The sequence below is a fragment of the Physella acuta genome, unplaced genomic scaffold (assembly GCF_028476545.2).
Source record: "Physella acuta isolate Inbredline_101_S28 unplaced genomic scaffold, ASM2847654v3 ptg000162l, whole genome shotgun sequence".
Taxonomy (NCBI): domain Eukaryota; kingdom Metazoa; phylum Mollusca; class Gastropoda; family Physidae; genus Physella; species Physella acuta.
In genome coordinates, this window is record NW_026731681.1 from 14,337 (window position 1) to 35,902 (window position 21,566).

A 21,566-nucleotide genomic window follows, 5' to 3' on the forward strand; every position below is an offset into this window, starting at 1 on the left:
CCACCCTATTTCAATAGCCTTTACTCTAGTGACCACCCTATTTCAATAGCCTTTACTCTAGTGACCACCCTATTTCAATAGCCTTTACTCTAGTGACCACCCTATTTCAATAGCCTTTACTCTAGTGACCACCCTATTTCAATAGCCTTTACTCTAGTGACCACCCTATTTCAATAGCCTCTAATCTAATGACCATCCTCTAATATGTAGTGACCATCCTATTGCAGTACCTCCCTAGTACATTACCCGCTAGTACATTACCCCTAGTACATTACCCCCTAGTACATTACCCCCTAGTACATTACCCCCTAGTACATTACCCCCCCCCCCCCCTAGCAATTACCCGCTAGTACATTACCCCATATTCCAGCACCCCTCTAGTACATTACCCCCTAGTACATTACCCCCTAGTACATTACCCTCCCCTCCTAGTACATTACCCGCTAGTACATTACCCCCTATTCCAGCTCTGTACATTACCCCCCCCCCCCTTATTCCAGCACCCCTCTAGTACATTACCCCCTGTTATTAAAAGCAATAAATTGGCCGCGAGAGTGCACCGTCTTGCCGGCCTATGTAAGGCTCGGTCCAAACATTGATCTGTCCAGAGCTCTATGTCCACGCCAGTACAGGCAGCATTTGATGGATAGACGGCCAACATACGGTGTATAGACGGCCAACATACGAGCTATAGACAGCTAACATACGGTGTATAGACGGCCAACATACGAGCTATAGACGGCCAACATACGGTGTATAGACGGCTAACATACGAGCTATAGACGGCCAACATACGAGCTATAGACGGCCAACATACGAGCTATAGACGGCTAACATACGGTATATATACGGCTAACATACGGTGTATAGACTGCTAACCTGACCTATTTAACCTTGACCTTGTATCCCCAGGTTGTACGTCCTTGAGGACATGTTGCAGAACGATTTGTTCCTGCCGACCTATTTAACCTTGACCTTGGTGTATCCCCAGGTTGTATGTCCTTGAGGACATGCTGAAGAACGATTTGTTCCTGCCGACCCTGTACAAAAAGATGGGGCACAAGGAAAGGTAAGGGACCCTGTTTTGTTGATTGGACTGTTCTAGTTTTGTAACACTACAGTAAATCTAGATGGTCGTTGGTCAGTTTCTGTCTTGTTGCATAACAGTAAATTATGAGCGTCAATGGCCTGGCGAAATGCTGCATCTAACACAGGATGCATTACCTGACCCCCCCCCCCCCCCACCTACCCATTAAATTATAAGACCAGCCTCTACTGACCTTAACCCCCCCCCTACCCCCACACACACCTACCCATTATAAGACCAGCCTCAACTGACTTCTGCCTGACTCTAAACCAATAATATCCCACTCTCCAAATTGACAAATAAACAAAGTGCTGACAAATGAGCTCACTTGTCTTCATAAATCTCTGTGTTCTTCTATCGGATGTAAAGTGGGGGGGGGGGGGGGGGGGGGGTCTCGCACATTCTTTCAGCCAGTCACTTAGTAGTATTTTTATTTTTCGTGGTTATTTTAGAGATAATCAGTGGTGTCAATTAATATAGCCGCGTCACACCTAACAATAACACGGTAACAATAAAAAATTGGGAGTTGGGTAGCTAGTTGTTGTTCCCTAGTTGTTGTTCCCTAGTTTTTGTTCCCTAGTTGTTGTTCCCTAGTTGTTGTTCCCTAGTTGTTGTTCCCTAGTTGTTGTTCCCTAGTTGTTGTTCCCTAGCTATTGTTCCCTCTATGTTCCCTAGTTGTTGTTCCCTAGTTGCTGTTCCCTAGTTGTTGTTCCCTAGTTGTTGTTCCCTAGCTATTGTTCCCTCTATGTTCCCTAGTTGTTGTTCCCTAGTTGTTGTTCCCTAGTTGTTGTTCCCTAGTTGTTGTTCCCTCTATGTTCCCTGGTTATAGCCACAATGTCTGTTCCACTCCATAACGAAATGTCGCAATTTAATATTTAGTAGCTAATATCCAGTAAGCCTGTGGGTGTCTTCCTGCCTGTCTGTCCGCCCGTGGGTGGTTTCCTGCCTGTCCGCCCGCCCGTGGGTGGTTGCTGTGACTACCAGACAGTGGAGCCAGAAATTACATTTTACATCTTTTTGATGCCGTCTCAAGTCATAACCTTGTCGCCTGCTCGCTCGCGTGCTGCCTCAACAGTCTGTAGGTTACAGCTTCTGGAAGCTTCTAGATTATAAGAGAACTGACCCACACAGCCTGTATGTAGTTTTCTAGAAACTTCTAGATTATGAGAGATCTGACCCACACAGCCTGTATGTAGTTTTCTAGAAACTTCTAGATTATAAGAGAACTGACCCACACAGACTTTATGTAGTTTTCTAGAAATTTCTGGATTATAAGAAAACTGACCCACACAGTCTGTAGGTAGTTTTCTAGAAATTTCTGGATTTTAAGAGAACTGACCCACACTGACTGTATGTAGTTTTCTAGAAGCTTCTAGATTATAAGAGAACTGACCCACACAGTCTGTCTGTAGTTTTCTAGAATCTTCTAGATTATGAGAGATCTGACCCACACAGCCTGTATGTAGTTTTCTAGAAACTTCTAGATTATAAGAGAACTGACCCACTAGGCTGGTTCGTAGAATGTGTAGTTTTCTTGAGACTGGTACTATTACAAAAGTGGGCCTCAATACTCGCACTACGATGTGATGGCAGTATAAACAACATGTATAGAAAAAAATGGGTACACATCTAATTCTACATGACGGCTGTAAGATAAATAATAATCAACAATGACCACTAGCGGGTGTATTACGGTCAGGTAAATAACTATGACAACTATCTCTAATCCGATCGTGGACTGTATGTTCTACCTACATATCTGTGTACGATACGTGTATGTATGTATGTCTACCTTCGAGGTGTACCTTGTATGTAGTTGTGGCCGAAGTTTGTGTGGTTTGTTTTACGGCTCTTGTGTGTAGAGGTTTAGTCTAGGGCTCAGTGTCTTATGTGTAGAGGTTCAGTCTAGGGCTCCCTGTCTTATGTGTAGAGGTTCAGTCTAGGGCTCCCTGTCTTATGTGTAGAGGTTCAGTCTAGGGCTCCATATATTATGTGTAGAGGTTCAGTCTAGGGCTCCATATCTTATGTGTAGAGGTTCAGTCTAGGGCTCCCTGTCTTATGTGTAGAGGTTCAGTCTAGGGCTCCCTTTCTTATGTGTAGAGGTTCAGTCTAGAGCCCCCTGTCTTATGTGTAGAGGTTCAGTCTAGGGCTCCCTTTCTTATGACTATGTGTAGAGGTTCAGTCTAAGGCCCCCTGTCTTATGTGTAGAGGTTCAGTCTAGGGCTCCCTGTCTTATGTGTAGAGGTTCAGTCTAGGGCTCCATATCTTATGTGTAGAGGTTAAGTCTAGGGCTCCATGTCTTATGTGTAGAGGTTCAGTCTAGGGCTCCATATCTTATGTGTAGAGGTTCAGTCTAGAGCCCCATGTCTTATGTGTAGAGGTTCTGTCTAGGGCTCCCTGTGTTATGTGTAGAGGTTCAGTCTAAGGCTCCATATCTTATGTGTAGAGGTTCAGTCTAGGGCTTGTGACCTACTTAGGTCGAGTCATTTTTATTTTGACATTGTATAATTCCTTATATGGAATGATGGTGTAACACCTGGGGTTTTTCCACTGACTTATTAAGGTGTTTGAGACATAGAAATTTTCCATTAAAATCTGATTGAATGATTCTGATCAGATGATTATCCCAACCAATGGCGACATGAGTTGAGGATAACCTCCCCTGTCACAGAAGTCTTTAATTGCACTGCACACTCGCAACACGAGGCAGTTTATCTTGACCTGGCAGTCTACGAGGCAGTTTTACCTTGATCAGGCAGCCGTCCATATTGTCCGGCTATAGACTCTGACCATTTGAACGTGAGAGTACTTAAGACCTGTGTGTGCCTTGCTTTCTTCAGTTGATTTAGTCTTCTAGTTTAATATTACTTGTCGCTAAGTAAGTCTTGAAGCTACAGCAGTGTTGTGTGGCCTGTAGCTGTTCTTTAGACAGTGTAGAAATCTGTGATAGAGTTTTTTCCTGCATTTTGTAAGTTGGGTTTTTGATATTTTATACATTAAATATTTTATCTAGTTCATCTTTGTGTTCTGCCACAACTGTGTTCGCTGATTAAAAGGTCGTATGTAGATTGGATGAGTGTTAATTACAATAGTACCACTAGCTTCCCTAGACATTAAATTCGAGCCCTAGTGGGTCGTTGTGTTAAGTGTTCATCCACTTAGGCCGTAAGGCATTTGCATATGACCCCGAAAAAAGAATCCGGGGACGTTCTCCTTCTATTTGGCTGATAGATAGGAAAACGTTACAAAGTGGGGGCTCGTCCGGGATTTAATCTGTCGTTCCAGTTGTTGGTTATATCAGTTGAATACTAAGGTTAGTTGGATTTAGTTGTTTTTATATCCAGTAGCGCAGTGTTCTTACAACGCGCGCTCAGGCTAGAGTATCTAGGTCAAATAAGCAGACGTGTCACGTCCTACATTTAGAGGTCAAGTACACGGCCCAACGCTGTGTATTAATTTAAAGAATCTAGGCTTGTTGTGATTTTCAAGTTAGTGTTATGGAGTCTTTTTTGGCTAATCCTACTTTTGAAGAGGTCGAGAAGTTGAGTAGAAAAGTTTTGGTTAGTGTAGTTAAGGAATTGAAATTGGATTATTCTGTTACGCAGAAGTCAGAGGTGTTGAGAGATAAAATTGTTGTTCATTTCATTAATGAAGGAGTATTTGATGAAAGTTTGTTGGCGGATGTGTTACTCCGCGAGGAGAAAACTCTAGAGAAGGTAGAATTAGAAGCTAGAATTGCTTTAGAGAAGGAGAAAGTTGCTTTAGAGAAACAGGAGATAGAGGCTAAAATTGCTTTAGATAAGAGGAGGTTGGAATTAGAGTTTGGTCAAGTTAGTGATGTTACTTCTCTGGTAGATCCAAAAAAGTTGTCGGTAGGGCAAGTGATTGCCAAATTTGGGAAATTAGTTCCTAAATTTGATGAAACAGATTTGGTCGTTTTCTTTAACTCGTTTGAGAGTTTAGCGAAGACATGTGAATGGCCCGAAACTTCCATTACTGCTCTATTAAGCTCTGTCCTTACTGGGAAAGCTGCAAAAACATACCAGGCACTCTCTCACGACGTTCAAAATAACTATAGTTTGGTCAAGACTGCCATTTTGAAGGCCTACGCACAGACGCCCGAGGCCTATCGGACAAAATTCCGAACACTCCGCAAGTTACCCACACAATCATATGTGGAATTTCTCTTTGAAAAGGAGAAAATATTCTCAAGGTGGCTACACTCTGAGGAAGTTTCTGAGTTTGAGAAACTCAGGTCTCTTATCTTAAGGGAAGAATTCCTATCGTCCCTGCCTGAAGAGATACGACTACACATACTGGATAACAAGATAACTGACATCCAGAAGGCTGCTGAGTCGGCTGACACATATATGTTGGTGCATAAGAAACCACCAGTGTCAGGAAACCGCCTCAACCCCGTGCTTCCCCTTTTTGGCAGCAATCATCCTGTTGGCCAACATTTGAAGGCATCACAGTCCAGAGAGAAACCAAGATCAACTCTCAATCGTCGAGCAGTATGCCAGTTCTGCAAAAGGTCTGGGCATCTTGTCAAGGACTGTTACAAACGTCTTCAGAATAACAGAGAGGTGGTGCGTACTTCCGCGCACTATGCTCTATCCCCTCAAGCAGCCAGTTCAACTATGAACTCTAGAATTCAAAAGGACTCTAACCCTAAGTGTCCGCAAGAAGGTAGTCAAGTCTCCACACATTATGTGCAGTCACATTTTGACTGTTCTCGCCACCATCCAGTTTCTTCCGAGTCTACCGATCTCGAGAGATCGAGAAAAGTTGACTTTTCATCTTTTATTGCCGAAGCCATCATTAGCAAACCAGGTGATCCGTTGTCTCAGAAGAATATCACCGTCCTAAGAGACACCGGAGCGTCACAATCACTCCTTTTGAAAAGTTCAATGGACATTACACCTGAGACGAACACCGGAAGGATTTCCATTATCCAGGGAGTGGGGACAAAATCACCTGTCGTCCCTCTACACAAGTTTGCCCTGAAACCTCATCTCGTCGAAGGTGAGGTCATTTTAGGTGTGATAGATAGTATTCCTGTCCCAGGAGTACACCTACTTCTAGGGAATGACCTTGCGGGAAGCAAAGTATACCCCTGTACGGTTTCAGACCCTTTGTCAACAGTTCCAGATAATGATTATGAACTGTATCCTGCATGTGCGGTGACAAGAAGCCAGACCAAACAATTGGCTGACACGACGTCTGAACCACATCTACCATCATCGTCAAGAAATTCGACTCCCAAACTGGAGTCTATGCTTCCAGAAAACACAAGCTTGGGCTTACCCCTGAGGATATCTCAGGAAGACATCATTAAAGCTCAGCAAGTCGACGCGGAACTCAAAGCAACGGTCGAAAAATCTCTATCATCTGACGATGGAGAATATTTCTCCGAGAACGGCCTCTTCTTTCGTCGCGCTATACCAGTGATTGCCTCACCGGCCGAACCATGGTTGGGTAAAAACCAGCTGTGGATCCCTCCACCTTATCGGCATGAAATACTTAAGCTGGCACATGACCATCCAATGTCAGCGCACCCAGGTGTCACTAAAACGACGGCGAAGATCAAAGAACTGTTCTTTTGGCCCAAAATGAGAAAAGATGTGTCGCGTTACTGTAGAAGTTGCACGAACTGTCAGTTGGCCGGAAAGCCAAACCAGACAATTCCTAAGGCCCCTTTGAGTCCGATTCCTGTATTAGAAGAACCTTTTTCTAAAATCGTCATGGACTGTGTAGGTCCCTTGCCTAAAACCAAGGCGGGCAACGAGTACCTACTTACCTTTATGTGTTCAAGTACCCGTTTTCCCGAGGCGATTCCCTTACGGAACATTAAGGCAAAGACTGTAGTCAGAGCCATGACCCGGTTCTTCACTACCTTTGGATTACCTAGAATCGTGCAAACAGATCAAGGCAGCAACTTCACCAGTCACCATTTTCAGGAAGCGCTAGCCAAGCTAGGCGTTACCCACATCACCAGCTCAGCCTACCACCCTCAGTCTCAAGGCGTACTTGAGAGGTTCCACCAAACCCTCAAAACCATGCTAAGGACATTCGCTAACAGTAACACCCAATGGGATGAGTCTGTTCCTTAGATTATTTTCGCCGCGAGGGACTGTGTCCAGGACTCTTTAGGCTACTCGCCTTTTCAACTTGTGTTTGGACATTCTGTCCGTGGCCCCCTGAAGCTGATACATGAACGGTGGACAGGTACCAGCGATCATCCTGTGGAAAACTTCGACGATTTTCACGTTCGACTGAAAGCCGTGTGCGAAATGGCTCACAAGAACTTAAGAAAGGCCCAAGTGAGAATGAAAGGACTGTATGATAAGAGTTCTTGTAAACGAACATTCAATCCAGGCGACAAAGTTCTTGTGTTAGTGCCTAATCTGAACAATGCGTTATCCTTGAGATATTGTGGACCCTTTACTGTGCATTCAAAATTAAGTGATTTGAACTATGTTGTCAATACGCCCGACAGAAGAAAGAAACAGACCGTGTATCATGTTAACTCACTGAAAAAGTATTATGATAATTGTAACAATTTTCAATCCACAGCTAAAATTACTTTACCTGTATGTTCAAATGTTTCTGATGATGTGATACATGATAAATTGAAACCCCCAAAATTGGTAAATTCTTCCTTTTTAGATAATTTGAATGTCCACCTTATGCATTTGTCCACAGAGGAAAGCCATAGATTGTCTCAGTTATTTGAGACATTTCCCTCTATTTTTGGGGATGTCCCCAAAGAAGCGAAGGTTCCCCCTCATGATGTAGACGTTGGTGACGCAAAACCCATTAAACAACACCCCTATAGAGTTAACCCGGAAAAAGCTGCTTTGATAAAAGATGAAATTGATTATATGCTCAAGAATGATATCATTGAGCCCAGTTTCAGCAACTGGAGTTCCCCATGTCTCCTAGTCCCGAAAGACGGTGGATCTTTCAGGTTTGTGACCGACTTTAGGAAGGTGAATGCGCTCACCAAAGCTGATTCCTATCCCTTACCTCGGATAGAGGACGTTATTGATAAAGTTGGTCAAGCTAAGATAATTTCCAAAATTGATTTACTTTCAGGATACTGGCAAATCCCCTTATCTGACCGTGCAAAAGAAATATCTGCTTTTGTAACCCCTAATGGTTTTTATAGATACAAACGTATGCCCTTTGGTATGCGAAATGCTGGTCAAACTTTCCAGAGGGTCATTAACTCTGTCATTGCTGACATAGACCAATGTGAGGCCTACATAGATGATATAGTTGTATTTTCTAATACTTTTGAAGAACATATTGTTCAATTGACTAACCTTTTTAGAAAATTGTCTGAAGTTAATTTTACTGTAAACTTACATAAAAGTGATTTCTGTAAAGCTTCAATTACCTATTTGGGTTATCAAGTGGGAACGAACCAAGTTCGGCCCATTGAAGCTAAAGTAGATGCTATTGTAAAGTTGCCACCTCCCAAAAATTGTAAAGAGATCAAAAAGTTCCTTGGGATGGCTGGTTACTATAGGCGGTTCTGTCAAAACTTTTCAGCTATTGCTGAACCTCTTACTGCATTATTGAAAAAGGGTGTTGAGTTTGAATGGTCAGATAAATGTCAAGAAGCTTTTTTAACCATTAAGTCATTTCTATCAAATGCTCCTGTTATGGCTGCACCAAATTTTAGCAAGCCCTTTAAACTTGCCATTGATGCTAGCAACTTAGCCATTGGCTCAGTCCTATTTCAAGAAGACAACATGGGAATTGACCATCCCATTGCCTTTTTTTCCAGGAAGTTAAATGAGAACCAAAAGAATTATTCTACTATTGAAAAAGAAGCTTTAGCTTTGGTTTTATCATTACAACATTTTGAAGTCTATGTCTCTTCTTCAACCAATCCAGTCAGAGTGTTTTCTGACCATGATCCCCTGAAATTTACCTCTAAGTTAGGACAGACAAATCAAAGAATATTGAGATGGTGCTTATATTTCCAAAATTTTAATCTGGAAATTTCACACATTAAGGGTAGTGATAATGTTGTGGCTGATTGTTTGTCAAGGATGTAAAATCTTGTTACACACATTGATCATGTGACACGCTTTGTGGTTCATTAGGACCATAAACAGGTTTTGTTTGAGTGTCACTCATATGAAAATGAGTGGTGTGAGTTAGAATTTTTCAAAATTCCAATTCTGTTGAATATTTTGTTTATTCTCAGGTGAACCTTAATTAAAGGTGGTTTTTGATTATATGTAATCTTTTATAATAATATGTCTCATATGGCTCCATTGATATTGTAGCTAGTCATTGAAATAAAGGTCTTACCCTGGCGGGTTTACCACTTTTAATATCCACATGGAAATATTGTAATACCCTTTTTTGAGGGATTTTGATGTATAATTACTTTTTGAAGGGTTACTCCCCTTTCACCAATTGTAAAAGTTGGAGTTACTTCCCTTTTATGTTCAGGGATATTTTCATCTGGTATTATGATTTTGATTGCCTACATTTGTAAAACATTTTTGTTATTTCATTGCCAGATTGGTTCCCTATGTATGTTTTTGTGGAACCTATCTGTCACTTCCAAAAAGGGAGGGGATGTGACCTACTTAGGTCGAGTCATTTTTATTTTGACATTGTATAATTCCTTATATGGAATGATGGTGTAACACCTGGGGTTTTTCCACTGACTTATTAAGGTGTTTGAGACATAGAAATTTTCCATTAAAATCTGATTGAATGATTCTGATCAGATGATTATCCCAACCAATGGCGACATGAGTTGAGGATAACCTCCCCTGTCACAGAAGTCTTTAATTGCACTGCACACTCGCAACACGAGGCAGTTTATCTTGACCTGGCAGTCTACGAGGCAGTTTTACCTTGATCAGGCAGCCGTCCATATTGTCCGGCTATAGACTCTGACCATTTGAACGTGAGAGTACTTAAGACCTGTGTGTGCCTTGCTTTCTTCAGTTGATTTAGTCTTCTAGTTTAATATTACTTGTCGCTAAGTAAGTCTTGAAGCTACAGCAGTGTTGTGTGGCCTGTAGCTGTTCTTTAGACAGTGTAGAAATCTGTGATAGAGTTTTTTCCTGCATTTTGTAAGTTGGGTTTTTGATATTTTATACATTAAATATTTTATCTAGTTCATCTTTGTGTTCTGCCACAACTGTGTTCGCTGATTAAAAGGTCGTATGTAGATTGGATGAGTGTTAATTACAATAGTACCACTAGCTTCCCTAGACATTAAATTCGAGCCCTAGTGGGTCGTTGTGTTAAGTGTTCATCCACTTAGGCCGTAAGGCATTTGCATATGACCCCGAAAAAAGAATCCGGGGACGTTCTCCTTCTATTTGGCTGATAGATAGGAAAACGTTACAGGCTCCATATCTTATGTGTAGAGGTTAAGTCTAGGGCTCCATATCTTATGTGTAGAGGTTCAGTCTAGGGCCCCCTGTCTTATGTGTAGAGGTTCTGTCTAGGGCCCCCTGTCTTATGTGTAGAGGTTCAGTCTAGGGCCCCCTGTCTTATGTGTAGAGGTTGTCTAGGGCTCCATATCTTTTGTGTAGAGGTTCAGTCTAGGGCTCCATGTCTTATGTGTAGAGGTTGTCTAGGGCTCCATATCTTATGTGTAGAGGTTCAGTCTAGGGCTCCCTGTCTTATGTGTAGAGGTTCAGTCTAGGGCTCAGTGTCTTATGTGTAGAGGTTCAGTCTAGGGCCCCTGTCTTATGTGTAGAGGTTAAGTCTAGGCCTCCATATCTTATGTGTAGAGGTTCAGTCTAGGGCTCCATATCTTATGTGTAGAGGTTAAGTCTAGGGCTCCATATCTTATGTGTAGAGGTTCAGTCTAGGGCCCCCTGTCTTATGTGTAGAGGTTCTGTCTAGGGCCCCCTGTCTTATGTGTAGAGGTTCTGTCTAGGGCCCCCTGTCTTATGTGTAGAGGTTCTGTCTAGGGCTCCCTGTGTTATGTGTAGAGGTTCAGTCTAAGGCTCCATATCTTATGTGTAGAGGTTCAGTCTAGGGCCCCCTGTCTTATGTCTAGAGGTTCAGTCTAGGGCTCCCTGTCTTATGTGTAGAGGTTCAGTCTAGGGCTCCCTGTCTAGGGCTCCCTGTCTAGGACTTTGCCTAGGACTCTTGGACTCTACGCTGGGCTCTCACTAGCTGCTCTTTCTTGGGTCACTTCGTGGGCTATATTTTGAAGGCTCTGTCATTCTATTTAGGTCTATCTAGGTTTTGTCTAGGTCTCCGTGTCTACTGATCATTATCTGGTTGTTAGTCTAAAATTATACCTATGATTCCTTGTCTAGCGCTGTCATTCATTAATCCATGGAACAAATCCACAAAATGCAGCCCGTCTGTAGCAGCGTGGTGCCAATTAGATCTTGTAGAGCCATGATATTTTAACAAACCTTTTTATGGTGGAGAGAGCTACAATCTCTACAGCGCCGGAAGTATTGATCAGACCAAGGGGAGCTACTCGAACAGGGGCGGTAATCATAGCTGGCGCTATTAGCATGACCAGGAAGTTAATAATCACTCAATACAAATCATCTAGCACTCTTTCTCTTCTTTAACGTTCTGCCTTAATTCACATGACTGGTTATTGTTTATTCATTTTTTTCACGATTAAGCACTTAAATATTTTATTTGTTATTTTTTTTTTAAAAACAAACACACCATCGATTTTTATTGTGTTATTGAGTATTTGTCAAGCAAACTACTTCGAATTTTAATAAACACCAATTACCCATTTCTGAGGCAAAATAAAATATCTTTATGAACAACTTGTACTAGTACGCCTTTATATATACCTCATACATTACATCACATTGATTGGTCCTCATAACAGCACCATTTACTCGGATTCGAATGGTCTTCACTACCGTTCTTATAATTCAATCCCTTATAATTGTTACCCCTTTCATTTTTGTACATATCAACCTTAGCTTCACCACGTTATTTGCCATTATTACATTCACTATCTTTTCACTCGTATGGACATTTTGTCGTCGAAAAACCTCTGTATGTTTCTACAGACTAATGCTCTCACACGCGTTGTAATGTTTTATTGAAAATAAAAGTTTAAAAAAAAAGAAAAAAAAAAAAAAGATACGTGTGTACGTGTTCTTGCATGGTGCTCTAACTGTTGTACATAGTGCACTATCTTGATCGGTGCATCAACTCTTGCAAAGCGCACCGGCTCTTGTGCATTGCACCGAATATATTGCACCACCATTGTTCAGTACTCGAACTGTGCACCAACATCTAATGCCCAGTGAGCCAACTGTTCAATGCACCCGGCTCTTGTGGCATGTCAGCACAAGCGCCATACCAGATTGATGGAGCCAACTTAAAATGACTTAAGAAAAAAAAACCTAAGCGGCTTAAAGAAACAAAACGACCAGTGGTGTCCCGCCATTGTTTCATGTTTCCTGCTAGGGACAAGGGAGATGATTAAATAAATGGCTGATCCGCTTACCGCCCTTTAAGCTTCTTAAATTCTACTTTAAGATGGGGTTATCTCGCTTGTTGCTCCTGTTTGGAATTATTGGCCCCTGTTTTTGTCTCTGGTTGCACGTCGAGACAGTGCGGGTTGGTGCCCACCTCGTGTGGTTGGGTTGACGCCCAGCTCGTGTGGTTGGGTTGGCGCCCACCTCGTGTGGTTGGGTTGGCGCCTAACTCGTATGTTTGGGTTGGCGCCCACCTCGTGTGGTTGGGTTGGCGCCTAACTCGTATGTTTGGGTTGGCGCCCACCTCGTGTGGTTGGGAGTGTGGTTGGGTTGGCGCCTAACACGTATGTTCGGGTTGGCGCCCACCTCATGTGGTTGGGCATGTAGTTGGGTTGGCGCCTAACACGTATGTTTGGGTTGGCGCCCATCTCTTGTGATTGGGTTGGCGCCCACCTCGTGTGGTTGGGCGTGTGGTTGGGTTTGCACCTAACACGTATGTTTGGGTTGGCGCCCAACTCGTGTGGTTGGGTTGGCGCCCAACTCGTGTGGTTGGGTTGGCGTATTTTTGTGTTGGCGCCCAACCCGTGTGGTCGGATTTAATCACCACCTTACACCCCATTACAGAAAGCAGGTTTCTGTGAAAGTTCCTTACATTTGTAGTCACCGCCTTACACCCCATTACAGAAAGCAGGTTTCTGTGAAAGTTCCTTACATTTGTAGTCACCGCCTTACACCCCATTACAGAAAGCAGGTTTCTGTGAAAGTTCCTTACATTTGTAGTCACCGCCTTACACCCCATTACAGAAAGCAGGTTTCTGTGAAAGTTCCTTACATTTGTAGTCACCGCCTTACACCCCATTACAGAAAGCAGGTTTCTGTGAAAGTTCCTTACATTTGTAGTCACCACCTTACACCCCATTACAGAAAGCAGGTTTCTGTGAAAGTTCCTTACATTTGTAGTCACCACCTTACACCCCATTACAGAAAGCAGGTTTCTGTGAAAGTTCCTTACATTTGTAGTCACCGCCTTACACCCCATTACAGAAAGCAGGTTTCTGTGAAAGTTCCTTACATTTGTAGTCACCGCCTTACACCCCATTACAGAAAGCAGGTTTCTGTGAAAGTTCCTTACATTTGTAGTCACCGCCTTACACCCCATTACAGAAAGCAGGTTTCTGTGAAAGTTCCTTACATTTGTAGTCACCGCCTTACACCCCATTACAGAAAGCAGGTTTCTGTGAAAGTTCCTTACATTTGTAGTCACCGCCTTACACCCCATTACAGAAAGCAGGTTTCTGTGAAAGTTCCTTACATTTGTAGTCACCGCCTTACACCCCATTACAGAAAGCAGGTTTCTGTGAAAGTTCCTTACATTTGTAGTCACCGCCTTACACCCCATTACAGAAAGCAGGTTTCTGTGAAAGTTCCTTACATTTGTAGTCACCGCCTTACACCCCATTACAGAAAGCAGGTTTCTGTGAAAGTTCCTTACATTTGTAGTCACCGCCTTACACCCCATTACAGAAAGCAGGTTTCTGTGAAAGTTCCTTACATTTGTAGTCACCGCCTTACACCCCATTACAGAAAGCAGGTTTCTGTGAAAGTTCCTTACATTTGTAGTCACCGCCTTACACCCCATTACAGAAAGCAGGTTTCTGTGAAAGTTCCTTACATTTGTAGTCACCGCCTTACACCCCATTACAGAAAGCAGGTTTCTGTGAAAGTTCCTTACATTTGTAGTCACCGCCTTACACCCCATTACAGAAAGCAGGTTTCTGTGAAAGTTCCTTACATTTGTAGTCACCGCCTTACACCCCATTACAGAAAGCAGGTTTCTGTGAAAGTTCCTTACATTTGTAGTCACCGCCTTACACCCCATTACAGAAAGCAGGTTTCTGTGAAAGTTCCTTACATTTGTAGTCACCGCCTTACACCCCATTACAGAAAGCAGGTTTCTGTGAAAGTTCCTTACATTTGTAGTCACCGCCTTACACCCCATTACAGAAAGCAGGTTTCTGTGAAAGTTCCTTACATTTGTGGTCACCGCCTTACACCCCATTACATAAAGCAGGTTCCTGTGAAAGTTCCTTACATTTCCTTGTTGTTTCCCCAAAATTACGAGTTTATCTATGTCCGTGTCGACTGACGATTGGGCGTTCCTCACCTGAAATTCCAGACATACCTCACTTTTACCTGTGTCTTTCTAAAACACCTTCGACTTGGCCGGTCTATTCTTTGTCTTATGCACATCTGTGTATATTCTGAAATATGTCTACCTCAGTAAACTACATCAATGGCTGTACATTTATATGTGTGTACATGTCATTTTGTACATATGTCAATGTCTAAACGTCAGTGTACGTACGTCAGGCTATGTGTGTAATCCGTCTGTGTGCTCATTTGTGTGTGTACATGTGTGTGTGATCATCTACGTGTGTACGTGTAGATACACACTGTGTGTGTCGGTCAACACACGAATATTCCAGGATCTCCCCAATTAAAATTCAAGCACCTGAAAGATTTGATCTGTTCAGCGGCTCACTAAAACAGGCAGCATAGAGCTGCCGATGCAGAAATCAATATCTGAACTATGATATCTCTCCCCGTTTTTCTGTGCCTCCTGCATCCCTTTTGTCTGAAAACTTTTCCTGTTCTCTGGAAATTTGATCCCTTGTCTGGTCTTTCTATACATTATAGGATTTTTTTAGATACACTAATTATGTCTGGCATTTGATGCATCTGTTTTGTACCTGGGATTTGTTGCATCCGTTTTGTACCTGGGATTTGTTGCATCCGTTTTGTGCCTGGGATTTGTTGCAACTAGATGAATGTTTTTCATGAATTTAGCAAGACGCTATTTATCTTGAAACATTTCCGTTAGAACTTCCATTCAAAGGTTCCCATCAAGTCTGGTTCCACCCACGCTAACAGACGTGAGAACCGCTCATCTTTATAGTTCACTGAGGCCTAGATTGTAAACGTGTGGGTGGGTGGATAGTTCTCTCAGCCCGTGTCGGCGTTCAGGGTTCGCATCTAGTCGAAGCTGTGGCAGGTAGATGAAATGTTCTGCTGTTGTAGGAAAACTGTGCTAGGTTGTTTACTTATCCAGTCGCAGTCAAACAATTGAAGTGTTAAGTAGGTGACTGTATCAAAGTGACCAATGAGCCATGGGACCCACCCATGGCTCTATAGAGACCTACCCATGGCTCTGTGGGGACCTACCAATGACTGTGGGTACCTACTTAAGGCTTTCGGGGACCGACTTCTGCTTTTAACGAAGAATCGAGGAAATACATAATCTTGTTTTACACATGTAATGTAAAAAAAAAATAAAACGTCACAAAAAATAACTTGGAGTATGTTGAATGTGGAGTATGTTGAATGTGACATTACGAAATACATGAAAAACACAATTTTAGAAACACACACAATTAGAATTTTAAAGAAACAACTTTGAAAGACCCCCCCCCCTAAAAAAAACGTTAAAGAACACATCATAAAGTTTTTTTTAACACGCTATGCAACAGCAGCCTGTCTGAAAGGGGAAAAATGCTGGAAGGAAAACAAAAGAGTTTAACTGGAACTTGATTCTGTTGAGACGTCAGGATGTTAAAAACGATCGCTACACCGTCTTAAAATAGATGACTTACCATCAGCTAGGCTTGTCTCATCTGCCCTCACCCCTACACCTGGCCTCACCCCCCCCCACACCAACCCTCACCCCCACACCAACCCTCACCCCCACACCTACCCTCACCCCCACACCATCACGTCCCCACCCACAAGTTCTACTCACCTACCCTTAACCTGCCCTCACCCCCACACCTGCCCTCACCCCCACACTATCACGTCCCCACTCACAAGTTCTATACACCTGCCCTCACACCCACACCTGCCCTCACCCCCACACCTGCCCTCACTCCCACACCATCTCGTCCCCACCCACAAGTTCTACTCACCCCCTCATCATCACTTCCCCACCCACATGTTCTACTCACCTGCCCTCACCCCCACACCTACCCTCACCCCTACACCTACCCTCACCCCCACACCTGCCCTCACACCCTGACCTGACCTCACCCCCACACCATCACGTCCCCACCCCCAAGTGTTAAACACACAACTTTCGCCTGTCAAGTGCTGCCTAATCTGACGGCTGTCACCACCAAACATAATCTCAGACAATCGATTTAAATCAGAAGTACCGTGTCCAGTTTCAATTGTCTTCTAAAGAACTGCAACTTCGTGTCCTTGGCATGCTTCAAGGACGGCTTGTAGACTGGTGATTGTTTAGGAGAAATCTTTTTCTCTACCCCACCCCTCCATGTAAACCTATACCATATTTGAAGTTATTCCTAGTCTTATTTTAAAGTTTTAAAATATATCATACTCATTTGTGTGGACATTTAATCTATTTATGAAATAAAATCCATTGTGGAATAAGGCTAATGGATATTTTGGTTCCTAGCCGACACCGTCTGTGAAGAAAATCTGTTGATTTTATTATCAGGCTGATACTATGCACAACACCATCAACATTTATTAACATCTATCAAAATCAATGTTTAAATGCTGTGTCACTATGGCTCTGATCTATGTAGCTTTACAGCATTGGCGTGATACAATTGTTGTGGTTGCATTCAACTATATATCAACCCAACTCACCTGATACAACATTGGCTTGATACAGTCTATATCAACCCAGCTCATATGATCTATTGGCGCAATATCGTCGTTGCGTGTCTTCTACATTAATCCAGATCTTTGCTGTCTACATTTGATATCTGCCATTTGTATGGAATTTCTTACAGGTTATTTCAAGAATGTCTGTTCTATTTATTTCTATTCTGGCGACGGTCAGTTTGATCATATTAAACGCTGTCACTAATTGATAAGCTTCACGACACAAGAACCTGCTGCCTTTTAATGAGTTTACTCTAATTACCGAGTCATTAGTCAGGATGTCACCACCTGACATTTAGCTATTATCAGCTGGCAGTGAGCAGCGCTAGATGTCATCACATGTCATCACCGTCCTACATGAAACACGTTGACATCCTGACGAGAGTCATATGTTTTTAATATCCACATCAAGGCTTAGACTTTTCTACCGTCTCTGTAAAGTTAGGTCAAATATTTTTCTGGCCAGAACTTTAAAAACTCATGACCTTGAACTAAAGACCAGGCCATCAATCTGACTTAAAGGTCGATGTCGGCCTTAAGAGCTGGCCACACGAGTGGTGGTACCCTAATTATGTACCAGCATTTTCCAAATTTTTGTCACTACACTTTGTTTATGTTTTTAAGTTTGCATTTTTTAATTATCAGTTATAACTAGATATAAAATTTGGTAAATTTTTAATAAAATGTACTCAACAAAATTAGATTTATTTGTGACTTTCGGAAAATTGACCCATTCGGCCATTTGTCCCGTTCGACCATTTGTCCCATCCGGGCAATTGGATGAATCTCATTCGCCCGAGGGCCTCATGTCTTCAGTCTTACGGGCTTTTGTCGTAGACCCCCCCCCCCATTAAATTGCGCAATGTAGTTGTGTACATTTGTAGGTGTCTAACAGTGACAACATCAGCTGCCCCTGAAATGAATGCACACAACCGACGGCTGTAAGGTTGTGGCGGCGGTGGGTTCGTTTTTCTCGCCCTTCTTCACTTGTTGGGGTAAACAAACAGGGAGATAACTCGCGTATAGAAACAAAAGGGCAGATAACTCGGCTTGACGCCGTAAAAACACTTCCACCACTGCCTAGGTAGATTTAAGCGATCGATATCCCGGCTATCTAATCATCGTCAGTCTGGTGGCTGGAATTATTTTTTTTTTAAATCTGGGATTAAAAAGTGGAGCGAAAATTGTTTTAATAGCTTGTTTGGCGTTGAAAGCTGACATTGGTCTCTTTGTTTGTTGACTAGTAAGGACGAAAGGTGTGGCAGTACATATACAGATGGTCGTTACATGATTGGTACAACCACAGTTCCTGCACCTGAATTTGACATTCTACTGGACTTGACACATAACTTGGTATCTGACACATCAGCGTTGTCTGAGGGTTTCACCTTTTAATACCACTGCCAAATACTGTGAGGGTTCCACTGCCAAATACTGCGAGGGTTCCACTGCCAAATACTATAAGGGTTCCACTACCAAATACAGTGATGGTCCCACTACCTAATACCGTGAGGGTTCCACTACCTAATACTGTGAGGGTTCCACTGCCAAATACAGTGATGGTCCCACTACCTAATACCGTGAGGGTTCCACTACCTAATACTGTGAGGGTTCCACTGCCAAATACAGTGATGGTCCCACTACCTAATACCGTGAGGGTTCCACTACCTAATACTGTGAGGGTTCCACTGCCAAATACTGCGAGGGTTCCACTGCCAAATACTATAAGGGTTCCACTACCAAATACCGTGAGGGTTCCACTACCTAATACTGTGAGGGTTCCACTACCTAATACTGTGAGGGTTCCACTACCAAATACTGTGAGGGTTCCACTACCAAATACTGTGAGGGTCCCACTACCAAATACTGTGAGGGTTCCACTACCAAATACTGTGAGGGTTCCACTACCGATGTACCTTAAGTTAAGAACATGGTTGAACGAACTTGACAGGCTATTCCATTACCACTCAATGCAAGCAAGCGGAACTGACTGAGCCGAACAAAGTTGATATCCTCCATCTTGTTGTGTTTGGTCACAATTACCGATATATATTAGCCGTAGGAAATAGTGTTCTACGTCATTCATTTTGTATGCCACTTGTATCAGTTGTAAAAGATTATTACGACGTCATCACAATTGTACCAGCTGTAAAAGATTATTACGACGTCATCACAATTGTATCAGTTGTAAAAGATTATTACGACGTCATCACAATTGTATCAGCTATAAAAGATTATTACGACGTCATCACAATTGTATCAGCTGTAAAAAAAAGCGTGCTATGTCACCACTCGTGTAATCTCTGGACTAGCATCGAGTGCTAATTGGCCCCCAATAATATTTCTTGAATCGACCTGTCCAGCTCAAGGTCACATCATAGCTGACGTCACTTCCTGCAATTTTCCGACCCAAGCGCCTTCTCTGCGTGTGGCCGCCATCTTTAAAACGTAGGATCGTCTTTCGCTAGTCGCTCTCCGGGCGGGCTCTAGACTAGCTTGCTAGGCCACTCCACTTACACCGTCATCATTTTGATGGACGCCGCTTTGCATTTCTGTGTCCGTCTGTCCTAAAATTGGACGTTGGGGGATTTTGTCTTGGCGTGGGGTTTTTTAGGCTAAGGACATCTGAATTTTTCCATTCTTAATTAGTTTAACAGAGGTTTTCCTTGTCCTCTTTTAGGTTTTGTTTGAGGTCCTGCAAACACAGACACACATACACACCCACCCACACACACACACCTCCAACCTCCCCCCCAACCCCCACTTCCCCCGAACACAAAACAAAAACCCCTTTGGTTCCTCATTACTTAAAATATTTGTGTTGTCTTCTTTCCGTGTCGACTGTCGCTTTCGACACCCGATCTAGTGGCCATCACGTGACTGTATGATCTATTTATATCTCGTCGTGTCACTTCCGGTTGACAGGATTCGAATGTCATGTGATACTCCCTAATGTGTTTTTTAAAAGCTACCTGTCTTTATGTTACCTGTAGTATGTGAGTCAGTTGCCTGAAACTACTTTGGCTACCTGTCTTTATGTTACCTGTAGTATGTGAGTCAGTTGCCTGAAACTACTTTGGCTACCTGTCTTTATTTTACCTGTAGTCTGTGAGTTGCCTGAAACTACTTTGGCTACCTGTCTTTATGTTACCTGTAGTCTGTGAGTTGCCTGAGACTACTTTGGCTACCTGTCTTTATGTTACCTGTAGTCTGTGAGTTGCCTGATACTACTTTGGCTACCTGTATAAAGTTTTGTGTGCTACCTTCTGTCTTGTGGCTGTTCTTTTTTTGTGTAGTACATATAGCCTTTAATTTGTGCTAGGTGTAGCCTCTTCCTTATACTAGGTGTAGCCTGTGCCTTGTACTAGGTGTAGCCTATACATTGTGCTACTTGTAGCCTATTATTTGTGCTACATGTAGCCTATTATTGGTGCTACATGTAGCCTATTATTTGTGCTACATGCAGCCTGTTATTTGTGCTACATGTAGCCTTTTATTTGTGCTACATGTAGCCTGTTATTTGTACTACATGTAGCCTATAGAACCCCCTATACAAACGTCTATCACAGAACGAGCTGTTAGATTGCACCGTTTGACCCGTTCAATGAGTGGGCGTGTTTTATTCCTATTTCGTGTATTACGTCCTGCTCACGTGTCGGACTGGCTCTTGTTGATACGGTTGCTATGGTAACGTGCGACACGATTACCTCAAGATGCTGGACTGCTGTTTGATTGTAAATATTTGAGTGGGCCCATCTTAGCCCGTCACTCTATGGCTCGTCAGCGGTCCTAGCCCCGAATTCCTGTCTAGTGGACATTGGTCAACAAGGACAGTCTAGTGGACATTGGTCAACAAGGACAGTCTAGTGGACATTTGTCAACAAGGACAGTCTAGTGGACATTGGTCAACAAGGACAGTCTAGTGGACATTGGTCAACAAGGACAGTCTAGTGGACATTGGTCAACAAGGACAGTCTAGTGGACATTGGTCAACAAGGACAGTCTAGTGGACATTGGTCAACAAGGACAGTCTAGTGGACATTTGTCAACAAGGACAGTCTAGTGGACATTGGTCAACAAGGACAGTCTAGTGGACATTGGTCAACAAGGACAGTCTAGTGGACATTGGTCAACAAGGACAGTCTAGTGGACATTGGTCAACAAGGACAGTCTAGTGGACATTGGTCAACAAGGACAGTCTAGTGGACATTGGTCAACAAGGACAGTCTAGTGGACATTTGTCAACAAGGACAGTCTAGTGGACATTGGTCAACAAGGACAGTCTAGTGGACATTTGTCAACAAGGACAGTCTAGTGGACATTGGTCAACAAGGACAGTC

At 42.9% G+C, this 21,566-nt stretch overlaps 1 protein-coding gene across 1 annotated transcript in view; it reads left to right on the forward strand.

The window, feature by feature from the left end:
• LOC131935887 (ataxin-10-like) overlaps positions 1–21,566 on the forward strand; it is a 72,517-nt gene that overhangs the window by 9,530 nt on the left and 41,421 nt on the right. Inside the window, exon 4 of the mRNA XM_059292614.1 lies at positions 992–1,069. Within this exon, the coding sequence (XP_059148597.1) occupies positions 992–1,069 (78 nt within the window). The remainder of the gene's footprint in view (positions 1–991; positions 1,070–21,566) is intronic.